Raw genomic sequence first — 21,301 nt, forward strand, 5'->3', positions numbered from 1 at the left:
GATCCACCCTGAGCCTGCCCTGACACAGCTCCAGCCATTCCCTGGGGGCTGTCCCTGCTCCCCCCAGAGCAGAGCTCAGTCCTGCCCCTCCTCTGCCCCTGCCCAGGCAGTTGGAACTGCAATGAGCTCTCCCCTCAGTCTCCTCTTCTGCAGCTGAACACACCAAGTGCCCTCAGTGTCCTCACACGGCTCCAAATCAAGGCCCTTCCCTATTTTCGCTGCCTCATTTGGATACTCTCCAATGGCTTCAGATGTTCCTTATGTGCTGGTGCCCCAAACTGCCCCAATATTGCAGGGGAGGCCTCCCCAGGGCAGAGCAGAGCAGGACAGTTCCCTCCCTGGCCAGGCCAGTGATGCTGGGCCCGATGCCCATCACGAGCAGGGTGACATCCTCTATACCCCCCCTTTCTTGCTCCCACCTGGGCAGACCACCACCTCTCTGGGCTCACAACAAGCCTGTCCTGCTCTGAGTAAGCCCAGATAACACAGATGGATCCCATCAAATCGAGCCCAGACTCAACCTCTTCACTCCCACATTTTCTCACACAGAAGATGTGAGCGAGAAAAGCCCAACCAAGAACCGGGGAACATTCCCATCCTTGAGGAGCAGCAGCCCCTGAGCAGCCCCTCCCTCAGCCACAGGAGTTTATAGATCCCCACCATCTGCTGCAAGGCCCAGATAAGGGGATGCCAGGCTCCCATTCCAGGCTCCCATTCCAGCCTTGCTGCACTGCGGTGCTGAGGTGCTCCTGTTCCCGGGAGGCAGGTGGGTGGGAATGCTCAGGCACACACACACACACATTATGGCCCAGCTCCCTTCCCACACAGACAGACTCAGCCACCCAAGACAGTGGGTTTGCAGCCTGACACTCAGAGCCAGCCCTTGGCAGGTGGGCCCTGCTGCAGTGGTTAAACACCAGGGCTGAAGTCAGCCCGTGTCCAGAAGTCTCCCTGCAGCCAGCTCAGGGGTTCTCCAGCACTGCTACAGGAGCTGACACAGCTCCAAGGCTTCTCAATTCACCACTGACATCCCAAACTGGCTGGTTGCAGCCAGCCTTTCCCACAGAAGAGGGACAGACCCTTTATGGAGAGCTCTGGGGTTCCCAGGAGCCTCAGTCCTGCATCCCCCACGAGGGCAGCCCTCTCCAGCCACATTCCTGACCATCACACACCCTGGGGCTGCCATTCCAGGGGCATGAGGGCAACAAAAAGGGGCAGAAAGCAACATTCCAAGCTAAAAGGCTTGAAGGGAATTTCACAGCAATGAAACTCTCCCCATTCTTCTACACTCCCCAAAGCTCTCAGCCTGCTGTCACCAGGCACACAAGTCACCAGATGCAGGACAAGCCTTGGAGCAGCTCAGGGGGCAGAGATTTGTTAGGGAGCATCTTCTCCAACCTGCTCCAGAAATACGAGCTCCCCCCCACCTCAGTGAGTGAGAAATGGAGTGGCCAACAGCTCTGAGCACAGGCATTGCCCCCTGGCTGACAGTGGGGCTGTGGCTGGACACAGGGATCACATGTCCCAGCTCATCCCTCAGGCTCCTGGAGGAGCCAGCAGATCCCCAGGTCCAACCACTCCCCCCACAGTGCTGGGGACAGCAGGTCCAGGACAGCCAGACAGCCCCCCAGTTTCATTCCCAGAGCCCAAGAAAGCCTGGCAGCCACAGGGGTCTCGTTCCCCCCAGGTTATCTGTGAGGTTTCAGAGGTGCCCAGTTCAACGGGTCAAATCATTTATGTCATTCCTAACCAGGTTTTGGAGCAATTAACCATGAAATCAGCCTCTCCATGAGCATCCCATGGCAGAGGGAGATACTGAGGACTTGCCTGGCTATCGTGCACAGGCTGCAGAAGGAGGGACAGGGGGGTGTGACAGGTAAAACTTGGGTGGCTCTGGGGAGAGCTGCAACCCAAAAAATGGCACTGGCAGGACAGGCACCACCAGAGCTGTTGCAAAAGCAGCCACCTGAGGCACAGAGATTGTCAACCTGACTGTCAGGAAGAAAAACGTACAATCTGAGCCTTTCCAAGGAAATCTCTGTGCAAAGCTGCAAACAGAACAAGTGAGAAAAGTTTCTCACATCAGAACAGGTCCGTTCCAGACACTGGGAAGCCACTAAAAATGCCTCTGGAATCCAGTGCTACCAGTGGCCCCAGTCACCACGCTCCTGCTCCCTGTTTACCCAGGGTGATTTGAACAAATAGAGGAAAAAAACAAAGTCCAAACACCGTGAGGGAAGTGGAAGGGGGAGGCAAAGAGCAGCAAGCAGGGAAGAAATGAATGATGAAGCCATGCAGAAGACAAGAGCCCTTCTCCCCCGCAGTCCCTGGGGGATCCAGGGAAGCGGGCAGCTTCACATCCAGCCAACACGCTGCAGCACGCGCCAAAGGCTGGAAATAAAAGCAGACAGCTCAGCCATATCCATCTCTGCACTGAGTAAAAATAGAGATGCCAGGAGCTGGGCACGGCTGCCTTCTTCCAAGGTGATTTAAGGAGAGCAGCAGGAGACTTCGAGTTACTTTTTCTCATGACCCAGTGAGGTGGCCTTTTTGGGGGAGCTGCTGTTTCATCTCAGGCAAGAGAAAGCACAGGACACGCGTCCCCTCCCCTGCCAGGGGCAGGTTGTATGGGCACATCCCTATTTCCAAAATCCAGTCATGTCCTGAGCAAGCAGAGACTCACTGGCCACCCTGCACTCAGCCCCAGACCCAGGTAAACTCCTCTGGCTTCAAGTCCCATCTGTGTCACACACCTGCCACAACAGGTATGGGCAGAGCTGGAGGGGAAGGTGATGCCCATATCTTGGTTGGTTTGGGTTTTTGGGGATGAGCAAGGGAGGCAGCAAAGCCAGTTCAGAGAATCACAGAATACCCTGAGCTGGAAGGGACCCACAAGAAAACTCCTGGCTCTGCACAGACACTCCAGCAATCCCACCCTGTCCCTCAGAGCGTTGTCCAAACCCTCCTGGAGCTCTGGCAGCCTTGGGGCTGTGCCCACTGCCCTGGGGAGCCTGTTCAGTGCCAACCACCCTCTGAGGGGAGAACCTTTCCCTGAGATCTAACCTGACCCTCCCCTGGCACAATCTGGCAGAGCTGGGAGTGGTGGCTGTTGCCTTTGGCAGCAGTTTACACAGGACAAACAGACTGAATGTCCCATCTTTCCCCTTCCTCTGCAAGGACAGAGCTCTGTAACAGCACTTAGGAACAGCCCTGGGGTGCTGCCAGCCAAAGCCTCCCCAAATCCCCACATGGCCTCAGCCCTGCCTGCCGGATCCAGAGGCTCCAGCCAGCCCTGGTGCAGGGAAGGAAGGGCCCAGCCCTGTATACTCGGGATGAGATGGATGGCAGAGCCACCCTGGGCACCCTTTGGACAACTTGTGTACCCCTGAGCGCAGATAACAGGGGAGCAGAGGAGGAGAGAGTGCTGTGGGAGTCCATCAAGTCTGCATCAGAGAAGTCTTCATTTCATGGCAAGCAGCCACGGGGAGCCAGAGCCCCCTTTCCTCATTCTTCTCCATCAGAGCCACGGCAGACAGTGATCACTTTTTAATTACATTCCCTCAAGCTGCTGTCTGAGCGCCCAGAGCTGCAGGGACTGAGAGCATCCCATGAGCTGGGAATGAGCCCTTTTCCATCCCAAGGGCCAGAAACAGCCCTAGGAGAAGGGAGTGATGGATCCCCCTGAGCCTCCACCCCTTTCCCAAGCCCATAGCAGCAGGGACCTGCCCTTGACAGAAGGATGTTGCAGTGGCAGCAGGAAGTCACCTCAACACAGCACCGCAGTTCCACCTTGGAGTGACACCTCTGGGTTCAGCAAAGATCACAAGTTTGGGTACCCCCTGAGATCTTCCAGCCCTGTAGAGGCCCTGCCCTGGATCTGTATGAAGATGAGGGGTTTGGGGTTACCCAAACTGCCAGCAAAGCAGGACCAGACGGGATGGGAAAATGGAGAGCCTGGGAGAGAGCAAGACCCACAGACAGAGCAAGTTACTCTCAGTTTGCAGAGAGCGGGTAATTCCTAGAAAAGTTCCATGAAAGGTGGACACCAAGGAAACTGAAACCCCAAAAAGGGGCAGGATGAGGCTTTTGTACTGCTGATGGCCTTTACACAGAAACACACCCATACAACATCAGACAGAAAGGGCTCGTGTCTGCCGAGCAGGAAGGCTGGGAGCTCACAAGACACACAACTCCCTCGTGTGTGGATATATTAAGACACTACTAATTAAAACAACAGCTCCTAATTAATTCTCAGATGTCCCCATCCTTCTGGGTCCATCCTGTCAGTTCTTGAGACACAAATAGTCTTGAGCATTTCACAAGTCAGTGAGGCAAGAGCAGAGCTTACACCCCATGCTGGAGGCAGTGGAGGGTTTGGCACAAGCTTAAGGATTGTCTGGGGAGGTTTTTATCTTCTTCCTTCCCAAGAGCCCAGCACAGGGGCAGGATAGGGATTTGGCCTCTAATGTGGAAGGAGAGGAGTTGTCTAGAAGAGTAGTCTGTGCTTTCCATCTCAGCTCAAATCTAAGCCTGTAGCCAGGCCCCAGGAGGTGACTTGTCTGGAGCTGACACTCGTGGAGCAGCATCTCCCACACCACCAGCAGCCCCCAGCACATGGAGGACTTGGCTGCTGCTCCCTGTGACCAGAGGGGACATCCCACCTCCCACAGCCTGCCAGCCCATCACATAGCTCACACCCAACACAGCTCCCTGCTCCAAGGCTGCAGACAGGCTCCCAGGGAAATACTGAGTCCTTGCTCCAGTTTGACCCATCACTGCCCCTGTGCTGCTGCCCACGGCAATGCTTCTGCCACACAGAAGCCCAGCTGGGGCTCAGGACACCCCTGCAGCCCCCTCTGCACTGGCTTTAGCATCATTTAGCCCTGAGGAGCAAGCTCTGCCACTCAGTCATCCCTTCCCCAGGCTGGCACGTGCCCTCTGCACCCTGCAAGAAGCTGGACCAGCCAAACCCCTCACGGCAGCGAAAGGGACGGTCCCTCCCTTCCTGGCTCTGACCTTTCAGTGAGATGATTTCTAGGTCAGCAGAGCTCTGCAAGCCCGAGCTCAGCAAACCCATCCTAAGGGCCAGCAGTGCCAGCTCTCCCTGGCTCTGTGGCAACAGAGCTGTACGTGCCCACTGGCAGGCTGAGGCAGGAGGATCCACCTGGATGTCCCACAGAGCCTGCAGGAAGCACAGCCCCACCCAGCACAGCCCCACGCTGCAGGGAGGCCAGACCAGCTCCTCAACACAGCCTGGAAAAACTCCACCTGCAGCAACCCCAGCTGTGCCACATGGGCAAAGCGACCCACAGCCTTTATTTTGGCCATGCAGGAGTTATTTTAGCTCAAGTCCAGCCCAGCACGAGAGGGGGGCCAGGTATGGACACACAGAGGATGTCCTGGTTCCAGGAACACAGAAGTCTCCAAAGGGAGGCTGGGCAGGTGTGTGCCTGCAGAAAATCAGGAGAACAAATCTTGTCTGAGCCCTTTCCCAGACAGGTCTATCCTCCCCCATCTCTTCCAGCACTTTCTTCCACCACACTGAGAGCAACAAGCAAACCTACATTTTCCAGCTCCTCCCCAAACTCAGGGGTCAACGTACACTCCGAGAGAAGAAAGCAAACTCTTGGGCTTCCTCTTTCGAACAAACTCCTGTTCAAACCAAAGGCTTTTCTCCCTTGTGGAGCCAACAGGTTTATTTATAGCACGCCAGTGTTTTATCAGCACGCTGTCTGCCCTCGAGGGAAGGGGGTCATCTCGAACATCTGGAATTAAATCCTCAGCTGAGCACATTTAACGAGCCTGTCTCTGCACATGTCGGGCTGGGGGTGGAACAAGGCCACCAGTGAACAAGGCCACAGGGGAGGGGGACGACCACGTGCCACGAAGTCTGTGCCTTGGATCTGCTCCTTAGCAACAGGCACGAAAACACTGCGGCACCTGCACGCAGGGCCTCCCACCCCTCACCCCCTTCCCCACCGAGCTGCTGCTGCCACAGCCACCTCACTGCTCCCCAGACACGCTCCAGAAAGGGGGTGCTGGGGGAGTCACTCCTTCAAAACTGCCCCTTGCAAAAAACAAGGCAAGTTTGGGTGTTTTTTTTTTTTAAGCTTCAGGCTGATGTAGTTCCCAGTGCTGTGCCACGCAGAAAGCCTGGGAAGAGAGGGGAGGAACGGGCTTGCTGTGCCTTGAGAGCCCACAAAGGCAGAGGAGGCTGTACCACAACAGGCAGGCAGAGCAGGGTCAGTGGACATGGCCTGGCAGTGGCTGCAGAGGAAGCAGGGAAGGAGAAAGTTGTACATCAGACCAGTTTTGGGAGCCCAAACGCTCACCCCATCCTAAACAGATGGCCTGTTTGACCTGAAGGGTCCAGCAGGGCTGGACACAGGGCAACCCTTGGGACCTCTGTGCACCCCCCCAGCACACCATGGGACTGTCCTCTTCCTCCCAAGCCATGGATGGCAGCTGCAGTACCCCTGTGTGCTGAGAACAGCCAGATCAGAGCAGCAGAGGAGGCACTGTAAGAATCTATCTGGCAGAGAGAGAGGCAGATCTCACAGCTCCCTGCGAATATCTCCATGCCAGCCACCCACCTCAGCCACACTGGCAGCACTCACAGCCTCCTCTCCCAACATCCATCCCTCTGAGAGCTGGAGGGGAAGTGCAGAGAGGCTGCAGAGCAGCAGAAGGCTGGAGGAGATAGTGGCAGCGTTTCATGTGAATCTTCAACCGCTCTGGGGTGTGCAGCCAACTTTCAGTCTCATGAAACTTTGCTTTGTGCTTCTCTGGACAGAAATTCAGAGGGGGAAGCTGTGACCTGTTTGGAGAGTGGAGTGCCTGTCTGCCTTCTAGATCCTCGCTTTTCTTCATCCCATCCATGAGAGATGAGTCTGTGGTGCTCTTGGGTGGGATGGACTGGGATAGGACCAAAGGTCTGCAGCTGCCAGCCTGGTACAGGAACATTTCATATTTAGGATCTCAGCGAGGTCCAGAAGAGCTTTACTTGTCATCCCCTGCACAAGATAGGTCCTAACTTACTCCATCCTTCTCAGGGTACCTGGGCAACTTAAACTGATTTTTGTGAGCCCTGAATTTAAGTAAGCAAAGCAAGGCTGTGCACACATAAGCAGTCAGGGCATCCTCATTTTCAGCATTTGGCCCCTAGAACAGCCCTGTGGGAAGGGAATGCAAGTCTCAGATGCCCAGTGTGCAGCCAGACAAGTGGAGTGGAAGCAGAGTCAGCAGCTCGCCCGGCTCACAGGAATGCTGATGGATGCCAGGACCTGCCAGCACTCAACACTTCAGTCAGCCAGGGACCACAGCCACCCTTCCTTGGGCTGAGCAGCACTGAAACAGGAGTGAGGAACCTCTTTTTTTTATAGCTTGCCCAAAGTGAAATAGGTTTCCACCCAGCACTTAGCACTACTTTAGGCCAGAGCAGTTAAGATATTCTGGTACATTCAACTTGGCTGTCTAAATAAGGAAGAACCAGGCAAGGAGCCCCACCACAACCTACCACAGAGCACTGCAGGTTCCAGGAGGGATGTGCTGGGTGCTTTCAGACCAGTCAGGTCTAGGGTGTAACCAAACTACCCCTTCAAACTCATTAACACAACCCTTCTTTCCCAGCAAATGCAAAGCCTGGCACCCTTTCCCACCTCGCTGGCAGAACAAGCCGCGACTCACAAGGAGCAGCCAGGGAGGCTGAGCCCTCTGATGTCCTGGGAACACAGCCCTGTGAGCGACCACCACCAGCTCCACTCTGCTCTTCCCACACCCTAGAGCAGGTCTGACCTGCTCTTTCTCCCAGACAGCCCCTCTGCCCTTGCCACAGGAGCATCACCCCTCCACACTGGGTGGAAAAGCCACTGCAGAAGATAAACAGCCGACTGATCAGGTTTCCCTACTCACCACAAAGAGTTTGATTCACCAGAGCCTACTCCCTTTTCAGACTCCTTCTAAATAAAGGCTTCAAAGAGTTCTGGAAATTCATGCTTAACAGGCTTACAGTAATACCAGAGCACAAGGGCTCCTGTGGGCCAGACTCTGCTGCGGGACTGGGTCACGCTCATTTTCTTCTGACACTCTCAGATACCCTTTTCTAGGATTTAAGGCTAAAACAGGCCTGGCTCATTTTGGCAGACCCTCGCTGCCACCCATGACAAGCTGGACACTGCTGTCCTGGTCTCAGCAACACACAGCCCTGCAGATGCAATGCAGAAGCTCAGGAGAGGAGATCAGGCTCCTTCACCCCCTCCTGAGGCTCAAGGGATGCTCCTGAGCATGAACTCCCCAGAACCCACTCCCCATCCTCAGAGATGAGCAATTGCAAAGTCAATTCAGCTTCTGGAGGGACAGGAAAGGCCTGTCACATGCTGGGCACCCCCCAGCTGTGCCTGGGGCTGGAAGGACTCAGCACAGACAATATTGCCACAACTCAGTGTCCAGAGTGAGCCTCTACCCCCACGGCACCGAGGAGGGCAAAAGCAGCACGTTCAGGACTGCTCAACCATCCTGGGAACAGCAGTTTCAGGGGTTGGAGCCCACAAACAGGGAGAGGAGACAAGAAGCATGGAGAGAAGGAACCACACGGAATTGCACCGAGGTCCGTCCGCACTGCTCCAGGCGCCGAACTCGCAACTCAGCAGATAGAACTGCTGAGACACCTCCGAATGATTTAGTGCTGCTGCAGCTCCCAGGCACGAGCCCGGAGCCAGCTCCCCTCCTCCCAGCAGGGGAGGTTTCGAGTTCTTTTTCCTGAAGAGCCTTATTTACAAGCAGTAAAGCAACCCTGCATTTAGTGCCTCCTCACTCCGCCCAGGTACCGGCGCGGGCAGGTTCTCCAGTGGGGAGGCAGGAAGGCACAGCGTGGGATGGGAGATCCCAGCCCCACCTGCTCCCCGCTGGAGATTTCACACACCACACTGAACTCTGGAGCACTGCTTTTGCACATCTCTGTTGTCAAGAAATCCCCCAACCCCAGCATCTTCAGAGAAAACAGCCAGAATCCACTTCACTGCATAAGAGCTGCTCCTGTGATTTTCTTTGATGCCATTCAACGCAAGCAGCTGGATTCTCTATTTATAGCAAGATCATCAGTTTGGAAAGATGACTTATGTTCTTGTTATTACCAGAGCACCAGATACATAACAAATGCTCGCTGTGCTGGGAGTGCTGCAAGGGGGTAAGACAGTGCTCACAGTCAGGCACCTCAGAAATCCAAGCAGACAGAAAAGAAACCTCCGGGACCTGGCCCTGACATTCAGTTCCCTTCTGCCACTCCCCAACTCCTACCCACACACTGAGCTTCCCTCCTCAGAGATGTTGTCCTCCCAGCCAGTTTTGTCCTGTTCTTATTGCATTTGGGATTCAGGTGGGTGTGTTTGGGAGGGATGAACAGCGAGCTGCTGCAGCGGTGTCACCTCTGGCCTGAGCTGCTGGAGCCAGAACGACCGAGAACACGGTGCCGTCAGCAAGAACAAAGGAGTGGAAGTCATAAGCATTAGTGCTCCAGAAATGATTCATGCTTCTTGGAAACAGCTTTTGCTAAGGATATCTGATCAGCTCCAGTTTTTAAGGAAGATTAAGGTGCTCAGAGATCAGGGTGTTTTCAAGCTAGGTCTCTGAGTAACTCCCGGTTGGCACACCATGTCGAGGGGGTTGGAAGCAGCACCCGTCCTTACCTCAGGAGACCCCCATATCCTCTCCAGTGCCATCAGCCAGCGTCTCAAGGTCCTGATACACCTGGGGGAGTTTGCCCAAGCCGTGCAATTCAACCACATGGCACTGAACCACTACTTGATGCTGGGCAAAAAAATACCCAGCCACAGGTACCCATTTTCTGGTGAGGGGCCTCTGCCCACAAACTTACCCACAGCAAAACACCTCGCTCACACCTGACACTGGCACTCCACCACCCAGTTTTTATTCACCACCAGAGAGAGTTGGGCGTGTGAGTTGCTGTTTAAAAGCCATCACAAGCAGACAGAAGCCTGAACATCTCTGTGGTTTGAAGCCATTTCACCTCTGTTTCAGATCCTGGACACGAACCAGGGACTCTGAGCGCACACACACACAAGGCAAAAATCAGCTGACTGGCAGCGCTCTGGTCCTTTGCTCGTTTTCTCCTCTCCTAAGCAGTTTCCATTTCTAGACAAGAGATTTGAAGAGTGACAGATTTTAAGAGCAGCACAAAGACACAATTAACTTCCATAGCAATTCCTGTTGCCAGACTCCAGAGGTCACACCAGTAGCCTGAAGACTGTAGGTCGGATATCTCAGCCATCAGCCTTCAAGGAAAGAGGCACAGAATCAAAGCCCAGCCGCTGGCATGCTTGCCAGGCTTTCAGGAGTGGCTGCCAGGAGCAGGAGGAGGAAAAGACCTGCCCCAGTGCCTGGCAGAGCACCTATCTCTAAGAGTTGGCACAGGTCAGGTCTGCAGCAGCTTCACAGCACACCCAACCACCTCACTTTCTTCTCTTGGAACAGCCTGAGCATCCCCTCTCCAGACAACAGAGGATGGTCCACATGTCACAGAATCATGGAATATTCTGAGTTGGAAGGGATCCACAAGGATCATCAAGTTCAGCTCTTAAGCCCACGTGGGGATCAAACCCACAACGATATCAGCGCCATCCTCTAACCAACTGAGCTCATCTCAGACTCCATCCTACTCTTACTGGCCATGAGAGCCTCTAGCAAGTCAAGTGACAGCTCTGTGTCTTCTAAAGACCTGATTCTTCCCTGGGGATGACTATCAGCAACAAGACATTGCACTACACACGCCAAGCAGAGCGCACCCATCCCTGCACCCACACATCCCTTAGCAGAGGGGCTGGCCCAAGCCAGCACCTTCCCTGGCAGTTCCTCCTCACCCAACCCTGCCAGGGATGGGGAGCTGCCTCAGGAGGAGAGGGATGGAAACCCACAGGCTCCTTTGTCCCAGCCAAGGAGCCTCCCCTGCCGCCGACCTGACTCCAGCCCTGAAAGACAAGCCACATCTCTGACAGCTCTGCGCTGCTCCGGGGAAGGAATAAGCGCTTACACCCCGTTTGTCACACTTGGAAGCAAATCAGATAGACAGAACTCCACTCCACTCATCCTCCCATTTTGTTAAACAAGGGATGGGAGGCCGTGGCACGTCTCCTCGCCAAGGAAAGCAGCAAACAGGTTTTCAGCTGAGCACAAGTGCTGCGCGGGCGGGGGGAGCGGCAGAGAGGCAGCGACAAGAGACACAAACCCACCTCGTGATCGGTTATTGACTCCAGAGGAGCTGGAGCTCTCTCAGCAAGCCAGCCAGGAGAGCAAAAATCCCTCTTTTGTTCCCCAGCCTCAGACAGACTTGGCCACACAGCTCCCCGCTGTCTCGCTCCACACAATGAGAGGGAAAGTTAATCCACCTCTGCCTGAGCAGGAGCCATCCAGCCTGCCGGAACCATCCAGGAGCGTTCCTGCACAGCAGTGCCAGCCTCGCCTCATCCTGGCACCCACCACTGCTGGCGGATACCAGGCAGCTCAAGGACCTCACTGGGCACTGCCAGGATTGCCAGGGATAGCGGCAGCTTCGGAGCTGCTCCCGCTTTCCAAACCCCACAGGCCCTTGCTCAGCTCCTTGGGTGCTGTGCTCCCTCCCCACATCACATCCCAAAGCAGGGACCAGCCGTGGGACCCGATGGTGTGCAGGTGACCTGTGCTGCCAGCACAGAGATTTCAAGTCCACCTTTAACGACAAACTTCTGGCTCAGGGCAGAGCCAAGTTTTGCTAAGCAGGGACTGAATCCATCCTCTCCCAAGCAGCCCAAGCCACAGCCTTTCTGCAGGAACAATGTTTTCTACTGTACCAGAGGTCAAGTGGTAGGAGGATGGTGGCCAACAGAGTCCTTTGGTGTCACCCCTTCCCCTCAGGAAGGGCACAGGTTACACACACGTCAGAACCACCTTGTGTGTCAGCCAAACCCAAACTTCTTCCTACTGCCCTCCTAGGGAACAGAAGTCATCTTTTAGTTTGGCCACACGGCTCAGGATTCAACTGATCTGCTCCCCATCCCCCTTCACCACCAGCTTTCTCTGTTCTCCTTATGAGAAGTGAGAATATTTACTACATTTAAGATCAGAGAAGGAAATTACAATTCATGGGCTCTCTGCTCTGCAGAAATGGGAATTATGTATCTGTATTTCGAGAGCGTGAACAGACACAGGTACTTGTGTCTGGAGCTTTGTAGTTCAAGGGAGTGATTTTAAAGTCAAGTCATCCCTGCATAAACCTGGACAGCTAAATAACAGAGCAGGGAATAGCAAAGTGCTGAAATCTGTTCCAGAAAGCACTTGCTGCTTCTTTACTCTCAGTGACCTGGCAGAGAGGGCTGTTATTTTAACATTACACTTGTTCTGGTGAGAAGCCTTACTGAACAGGCAGAGGGACTGAAATAATCCACACAGCTCCCCTGGAAGCCACAGAGTTGAGAGGAAAGTGCTCCAGCATCCCCGAGCAGCACAAGCCTTTGTTCCTGCACAGCTCCTGCCAGCAACAGGGACTGCCTGCCCTGCTCCAGACAAACTTACTTCCCTCCCCGCAAATTAACTCCATCTCCAGCTGTCCCTGTGCGAGCTTCCTGTAAGATTAATTATTCTTTGTACACCCATGTTTGATGATTTACCCAGTGAGCCAGGCACAATGATTAGGAATTCCCCATTTCCATCAGCGCTCTCCCCTGAGGCTCAAAAGTTTTCTGCGAAGGTCCTTCACCCTGGCACGGCCAGAGGGAGAAGTGTCCCTCCCCAGAAGGCCCATGTGGGTCACCAAGGACCAGTGACACCGTCACAAGGTCAGCTGAAGATGATGTGCTCCTGAACAGCCTTCATTACGAGTCAGCAGGGCTGGCACGGACACATTTATGATCCCCAAAGGTGTGTCTCCAGTTACGCTGTCCTGTGACCCAAGATTTCTAGTGCGTTTAGCAAGGCAGAACTGAGCTCTGTTTGTTTGCGTTGTCACCTTTCAGAAGGTGCAATTTTCAGGAGCCAAAAGTTACCGTGTGAAGAGTCATCTACAGGCTTGTTCTGCCTGTGATGTCACTCACACACCACAGCCCTGAACTCTCACCACACCGGGCCTGCCTGGCTCAGGAAATGGAAACTACCAGAGGTTGTGGGATCCCTGTGGAGCTCAAGAGGTTTGACTGCTCCCTTTAAGATCTCTTCCCAGCAGGTTAATTGCTGTTAAAGGGTGTTTCAGCAGCTACATGAGCCTCTTCCTCTGATAGAGACATTTCCTCCATCCAGAAGGGAGAGGAATCCAAGAGATTCCCCAGTGCCAGTGTGGAGGGTTTAAACACCAGAGACCACAAGCTACAGGGCAGGAGGGGGAACACACAGCAAAGAGCCACCTTGCACTTGGCAGATATTGGTTTTGTATCCCAACATGACTTGACTGGGTGAGTTCAGACAACACTTACGGAAAGTTTCTGCTCCAGCTTGTGAAGCCAATGCACAGCAAATTCAGCCTAAAAGAGCTGCTCAGGTCACCTCTGCACAGCAGATGCAACAGCCACATGGAACACACCTCAGTTTTTGGCTCTGTGCTTCTGCCAGCTTTCCTAGAGCCCTGCTCAGCTGCCCCAGCTCTAAACAAAATCCCTGCACTAGCACCAAACACCAGATCCAAACCCCTCCTGGGTTCAAGGGACCAGACCAGACCCTGATGTTTCACAGAATCAAAGCAATAAGGAAGCAGAAAGAAGGTCTGGAACAAAGAGACGCCTTCTCCTCTCCCTACAACAACTGGGAAACACACCAGGAAGCAAAGGGGAGCTGGTGTAGAGCAGAACCTGGCAGGTCCTCTCCAAGATGGGAGCTGTAGAGGCAGCAGCAAGGTATAACTGTGGCCAGGGGAGCAGCGCAACTAAACTCTTCAAGTTTAGTTTAGAAACACTCTAATCTCTCCCAGAAAGCACCTTCAGGAACAGGGGTGGAAATCAATGGGATGGGCCGGGGGTGGAAGTCAGCCAGACTTCGTTAAGAACATCTTCGCTGGAGGAAGCACCTCTGGGAGTACTCTGAGGAGATAAACGCTGGATCTGCAAGTGTTTTGCTCTGACAGGAATTAAGCAGGCTACAAGTTTGCACTTGTCCTAGATACTTTTTTCCACCACAAGCTTTCAAAAAGCAGACAACTGGGAGAGGTGCTTGCAAAAGCAAGACGCAGGCAAGCGTAGGCACCATCATCCAGGCTGACATCTCCGTTCAAGACACACTGCATTTTACATTATTTGGTCTTTTTTTTCCCCCCTAATAATTTGTTACAAAGGAAGAATCGTGCACACGAGAGAAGCAAGCAAGACCTCAGGGAAAAACAGCCAATCGGTTCACATTTCCACAGCACTGAGCACAAAGCTGACTTGCAAATGCAAACGACTTCTCTAAGGCGGGGGAGGAAGCTCCCGGTTTGGAAGATCGGAGCCCAGCAGCTCGTTTCCCTGCAGTCCATCCCCACCCCTCTGTCCTGATGGACTGCACCAGCCACGAGCGAGGCCTGGGTCTCACGTGGAGCAGCAGGCACCCCACCCCACCCCACAATACCAGGAACACAGCCCAGACCACTGTGCCCGGCGGGCTCTCTCTCCCCTGGCACACACAGGACCTTGTGCATAGCCTGGGCATCTCCCAGACTAGTTCAGCCACAACTCAGACGGCCGAGTTCATCCGAGATGTTACAACGCGGCTGATGGTGCCTGCGAGAGGGTGGGTAGGTGAGTGGGCATCCCTGCTGCCGGGACACAGCATCGCCCACCTCCTCCCTCCTGCCGGGACACAGCATCGCCCACCTCCTCCCTCCTGCCGGGACACAGCATCGCCCACCTCCTCCCTCCTGCCAGGACACAGCATCGCCCACCTCCTCCCTCCTGCCGGGGCAGGGCTGTGCCCACCGGGACACAGCATCGCCCACCTCCTCCCCCTGCCCTGCCCTGCCACATTCGCCTGCTGGGCTCCGTCCAGCCCAGGGACACCAGGACTCGGGGCCGATGCCGGAGCGCAGGGAAGCGGCAGGGCTCCGGGAAGGAGGGACCGGGCTCCTCCACCACGTCCCGCTGCCACCTCGGGCACTCACCATCTCCGCGGGCTGCCGGGGTTGTTTCGGGAGGGGTGCGGGGACCGTGTTTGCTTATTTACGGGACGGGAGTAGAAAAAGTAAGAGGAAGCGGAGGAGGAAATAATTCAGCAGGTTGCTCCCATCAGCCCCTCCCGGGCCGCCGCATGGCAGGAGGGGCGGCAGCGGCTGTGCCAGCGCCGGAGCCCCCGCGACCCACGGCGGGCAGGGGGAAACCCGGCCCTTGCCCGGCTCCAACCCCACGGCAGCCCGTGAGCCTCCCCGGGGCACCCGCACCGCCCCGCGGGCTGCGGGCACGGCAGGCCCGGCTCACCTCGGTACTGCAGCGAGCCCGAGAGCCGCACGGTGACGGTGCCGGCCAGCGGCTCCCCGGGGCTGTACACGACGCGGCTCTCGCTCAGGCGGATCTCGAAGAGCTGCACCTTCCCCATGGCCGCGCCGGCCCGGCCGCTGCGCTCGCTTTCCCTGCGCTCCGCTCCGCTCCGCCCGCAGCCTCGGCACCTGCGGCCCCGGCTGGCCCTGCCCCGCCGGGCGGGGCCCGCACCGCGCCGCCCCCCCCGCCGCCCGCTCCGCTCCGCCCCGGCCCGGCCCGGCCCGGCCCGCTGAGGGACGGGAGGGTCTGAGGGACGCGGAGGGTCGGAGGGACATGGAGAGTTTGAGGGACCGGGAGGGTCTGAGGGGACCGGCAAGGTCTGAGGGACGGGGCAGCGCCGCGGCCGGGCTGTGCTGAAAGGGAAGCGCAGCTGATGGATCCCTGACTTCTCTGAGGCCAGGAGCTGGTTATGGAGCCAGGCTGTGAGCGAAGGAGCTAGTCGTGGGACTGGGCTGTGAGGGAAGGAACAGCTGATGAATCCCTGAACTGTATGAGGGTAAAGGAGGCAGCTGAGGGCTCAGGCTGTGAGGAAAGGGGCAGCTGATGGATCCCTGACGGCTGTGAGGGAAGGATCCGGTGGTGGGGTCAGACTATGAGGGAAGAAACAAGTGACGGGTGCCTAACATCTGTGAGGGAAGGAGCTGCTTATGGAGCCAGGCTGTGAAGGACGGAGCCGGTTGTGGGACTGGGCTGTGAGGGAAAGGGCAGCTCCGGCAGCCCAGCTGTGCTGGGAGTGAAGGGGCTGGTTGTGGGACTGAGCTGTGAGGGAAGGGGCAGCTGATGGATCCCCTCACTGCCACGAGGGAAGGAGCTAGCTGTGGGGCCAGGCTGTGAAAGAAGGAACAGCCAATGGATCTTCCACTGTTATGAGGGAAGGGGCCAGTTATGGGGCCAAGCTGTGGGGGATGGGGCAGCTGATGGATCCCTGATTGCTGTGAGGGAAGGAGCTGATTGTGGGGTCAGGCTGTGATGGAAGGAGTAGCTGACGGATCCCTGACTGCTGTGAAGGAAGGAGCTGGTTGTAGGGTCAGGCTGTGGCAGAAGGAGCTGGCTACCCAGCATGGGCCACCTTGCCTCCTGGTGATCCCTGCTCCCTCTAATCTCATTTCCTCCCTGTAATTCTCTGGGCCCAGCTGTCACCTTTCCCCCCCTCCTGTTTTTATAACCCCAATCACTTTAAGTGAGGCAAGAAGCAAATACGAGAGACCTGATGGACAAGCTGGGACTGGGGCTGAGGAGTCAGTGACGGCCCCATGCTCCCTGTGGATCAGCAGGTGAAGGCCCAATTGGGGTGTCCCAGGAAGCTGAGGGTGAGCAGCACACTCCATCACACTTGCTGTGCCCTCCCCCAAATGCTGCCTGATTGAATAAAAACCATCTGTAAAACCCTCACCAAAGGCAGCGCCGGGGAAAGGCACCTCCCGGCCGCTGGCGAGCAGGCTGTGTACACAGGCAGAATGAATAAGTGTAAAAGGAGATGTTTATCTGCAGAGCACACCCAGCCCGGACCTGGCCGGACAGACAGACATCCTCCCACGGACCTGCAGTGACTCCAGCCTGGGCACACAGGGCTGTGGGACCCTCCTTGCTGCCTTAGAGTGGGTGGTACAACATAAAACCCCTCGTAAAGCAGTTTGTGTGCTCTGGGCACACAGGGCTCGTGCTGGGAAGCCCTTCCAGGCCCTCCCTCTGGTGTTTAAGAGCCTTGTTTCCAGCCTGCACGTAGTCAGAGGCCACAGACACCCGACAGGCTTCCTGCAGCTCATCTCCTCCCGCAGGGCGTACCCTGGGATCCATCTGCACTCCGCTCTCCTTGTGCTGCCCTTAGCTTTTGTTTTCCCAGACTGTGCACGCCAATTTGCTCCAGTCTCTTTTCTTTTTTGTAAGACGAGCTTGCAGCCTCCTTTCATCAGTCTCTGCAGCCCCTGTTTAGCTCTGCCAGCAAAACCAAACAAATTACCAGAAGGGCTGAAAACAACATGAGCTACAGCAGATTTCAGTAAATCCACTTCCCCCATGGAAAGTGGGAAAAGACTCAGGGTTTGGTGGACAATTGGGGCCACCCCATCCCTGGGTTAGCACCAGCACCCTCTCCCCAGAGGAACTCAGCACCTGTGACAACTCAGGGTAAAAAAAACCTCCTTCACCAAAAAACAAGTCCCTCATGCTGTGCCACGGCTTCTCCTGACAACGAGATTTATGTGCCTTGTTTGCAGAGAAGTTAATTTTAAGCCCTGCAAAGTTGCTCTGCCAAGGTCACAACGTGAATAAAAAGGATTCCTGCACCAGGAGCTGAACAAAAGCGCCCTGGGCCTGGCTGTGCACGCTGTGGCACAGCTACAGTACTGCAAGAGAGGAGATTGTGCTTAGATAAATGAGGGCCCTTCCAGTATCTTAAGGGGGCTTATCAAAAAGAGGGAGAGGGACTTTTTGATAGGGAGAGGGCAGATAGTGACAAGACAAGGGGAGATAGTTTTAACCTGACAGAGGGCAGGGTTAGATTAGATATTGGGAAGAAATTCCTTACTTAGAGGGTGGGGAGGCCCTGGCACAGGGCGCCCAGAGAAGCTGTGGTTGCCCCTGGATCCCTGGGAATTGTCCAAGGCCAGGTTGGACAGGGCTTGGAGCAGCCTGGGATAGTGGGAGGTGTCCCTGCCCACAGCAGGGGGTTGGATCAAGATGAGCTTTAATGTCCCTTCCAACCCAAACCAGTCTGAGATTCTATGATTCCATAATTCTATGTGTTTGTGCCAGAGCACACACTGTACAGGCCTGGTGATGTCAAGCTCCGGAGGATTTTACTCACTGGAGTCAAAATGTGTGTTTACATTCTTCCCTCCCTGCTCACCTGCCCGTGCCCCAGAGTCACTCCTCTTATCTGCTGCGTGTGGAGTCACCGGAGCTGAAATTCAGAGGAGGGGAGAAAAAAGCTGAGGGTGGTTGGTAAACCGCAATGATTTGCTTTCTGATATTTTGGACTATTGTTTTGCTTTAAAAAAATTGTTTTGAAGAATTTTGTTGATATGGTGGAAAATCTCACTTCCTCAACATTCTGTGTGTTCTCCCTTCCTCTTTTTACCCTTATTAAAAGGGAAATTAAAAAAAGAGAGAAGAAAAACAAATGTCAAGCCAACCTTTAGAATAAAATTTTCCTTTCACATGTCACCACACTCCCTTAACTTCAAGGAACATGAAATGTCTTGACAAAGAACACAGTAGTTATTAAAAAAAAAAAAAAATCAATAAAACTCCCCCAGCAGCACCTGAGCTGAGCTCTGCCTGCAGGCAAGACTCCAGCTATAGTCGTGTTATGACTTAAATTTGTTCCTCTCTTGGCTTTCCAGATGTTTCCAGCCGTGCCTGGTGACACGGGAGGCACAGCCCCACCTGACCGTGCCTCAGTTTCCCCCCTGCTGGCGCCGAGCTGAGCGAGGGAGCCGCGACTGCTGCGGGAGAGAAGCCGCGGAAATGCCGGAGCATTCCTGGGCCGTGACTGATCCCGGCTGGAATGATGTGAGCGCTTCTGGGTGAGGCAGCGGCACGTTACCCCCGGGGCAGTTGGTATCTGGCAAGGTCATTTCCACCTGCCTGAGGGTCTGTGGCTGCAGGGGAGAGGGGTGAGCCTGGCAGGGACACCCACGGCCCCTCCTGCTCTCCTGCCCCGATGCGACAAGGTGAGGAGTCTTTCTCTCAGCCCTCCAATTTTCCTGCTTTTGCTTTTCCAGCCTCTCCCCCTTCCTGCTGGGGGAGTGGCTTGGATGACCCCACCACACCCTGCAAGGGCAGGCAGAGAGGCTGTGATGGAGGAGGAAATTAAGCACTTGGCCATTAGGTTTAAGCTTCCCTTGGACTAAAATACACAGATGTGAAGAGCAAGCCCTCAGAGGGCTCATTACTGATGTCCCTGTGCTATATACACCACTGAGAGCTGTTCTGCATTCCTGTGTCTGTGTGTAAAATCCATAGCACTGATATGTTTATATTACACTTAGGTTTATTACCTGCCCAAATAATTTCCCTGTTTCACCCAGTGCCTCACAGCTTCTCAGCTGATCTGCTGACCAGTAAGCTACGTCATCTGATACCAACAGCAACAACAATTACTCCTTTGAGTCAGGCTGACAACTTCCAGCAGTTCAAGCAAACTGGTACCCTTCAGCCACACCTTCCCTCACACCAGCCCTCTCCTCACAGGAGGCCACAGCCAAGGGCCTCCACCTCCCTTCTCTGGGCTCACAGCTCAGCTCTTTGCCAGCGAGGCAGGTCATGGGCAGCGTCCCCAAGGGCACAGGGTGGCACTGGAGCTGCCTGTCCCACCATGGTGTATGAAGCTCTGGGATCTCCACGTGATAGAATTCTAAATTTCAAGCTCATCTCGTTCCAGCCCCTGCCATGAGCAGGGACACCTTCCACCATCCCAGGTTGCTCCAAGTGCCACCCAAGCTGGCCTTGGACACTTCCAGGGATGGGGCAGCCACAGCTTCTCTGGGCAACTCTGGTACAATGTCCCTGAGGCCTCTGCAGCATCTCCTCACTGTTCCTGGAACTCCATCTGCCTGAATCACCCCATGGTCTCACTAGGCTCACCAGACATGAGAGCCACCAGCCCCACCACAGCTCTTCTCCTGGGAGGATGAGAGGGGAGCAGCAAGTGATCAGAATCAACCCACAGAGCAGAGCTGGGAGGCACCAGCACTCAGGGGCTCTGTGAGGGGGCCAAGCAGCACCTTTAGGCTTCATCTTATGGATTCTTCATTAGCCTGTACCCTGGGACAGTGTCCTAGGCCTCATCCAAGGAGTAAGAAAAACCTGAAATCTAAGGGGCTCTAACAGCATAACAAATATCATTGGATTAACTTCATACTCTGTGCCTGATTATGGAATATTCTGGCTGAGACATCACCAGAGGGATGAGACTGCTCTTCACGGAGTGAGAGAAACACTGTCATGTCCCCTGGCAGTTTGTTTGAGCTGCTCATCCCCCCTGTGCCAGTGTGCACGTCTGCTTTTCACTTGGACTTTGGCAGCTTCAGCTGCTGCTTTTTGTTCTGCCTCTCTCTGACATTGAAGAGTCTTCTGGTGCCAAACCATTCCTCCCAGTGATGGTGCTTACACACCAGAATGGAGACACCCCTCGATTTCTGGGATAAACTGAGCCGGTTGAGCTGTCCAAGCCTCTCCCTCTAAAGCATTTTCTCCAGCCTCCTGTTCTTGTGCTGGCTGGTGTCTGTGCAAGCCCACGGACTGGCATTTGTGTGTGGATGGAAATCTGTGTGCAAGGAGCAGCCTCCTACCCACAGACACGTGGGCAGACAGGAGCTGATGCATTAGAGCTTGTTCATCCCCCTGCACACAGAGGGACACACAAGCCCTTTCAATCACATCTCTGGGGACCAGATGAGCACCCATGGGTAACACAGAGCACTCCTGACCTGGTCTTCTCCCCCTGCATTATCCCTCATCCCTGGGACTCCTAAGGCAGCTGCTCTCTTTTAATCTTTGCCCCCCAAACCATGGAGAAAGATGAGGGCAGGGGGATTGAACCCCCAGCTGAGCCACTGTGGTGCCATGGCCCAGCTGGCACCCATCCCCTCCACGTGGGCACTGTGGTTTGAATAGTTAATGCCCAGCTAGCACCTGGGGAGCCTCACTAGAAAATCCTTAGAGAGAGGCAAGGCATTAATTACTATTATTATAAATCTAATTGTGCTGCCTGGATTTCTGATCTCCTCCTCTGGAAGAGTTCCCGTTGCTCAGTGTGGGAGGAGGACTGGATGGTGACACTCCTGTCCTCCCTTCCCCATGGGGTTCAGCATCTGTGG

General features: G+C 55.1%; 1 protein-coding gene across 1 annotated transcript in view; it reads right to left on the reverse strand.

Annotated features, from left to right (window-relative positions):
- Nucleotides 1–15,586, reverse strand: part of ARRDC1 (arrestin domain containing 1) — a 34,792-nt gene extending 19,206 nt beyond the window's left edge. Inside the window, exon 1 of the mRNA XM_027902403.1 lies at nt 15,420–15,586. Coding sequence (XP_027758204.1) covers nt 15,420–15,537 — 118 coding nt within the window. The 5' untranslated portion in view covers nt 15,538–15,586. The remainder of the gene's footprint in view (nt 1–15,419) is intronic.
- Between the last annotated feature and the right edge of the window lie 5,715 nt (nt 15,587–21,301).

The sequence above is a fragment of the Empidonax traillii genome, unplaced genomic scaffold (genome assembly GCF_003031625.1).
Source record: "Empidonax traillii isolate 1590-97213 ecotype Southwest subspecies unplaced genomic scaffold, ASM303162v1 scaffold869:size279042, whole genome shotgun sequence".
In the NCBI taxonomy this organism is placed as follows: domain Eukaryota; kingdom Metazoa; phylum Chordata; class Aves; order Passeriformes; family Tyrannidae; genus Empidonax; species Empidonax traillii.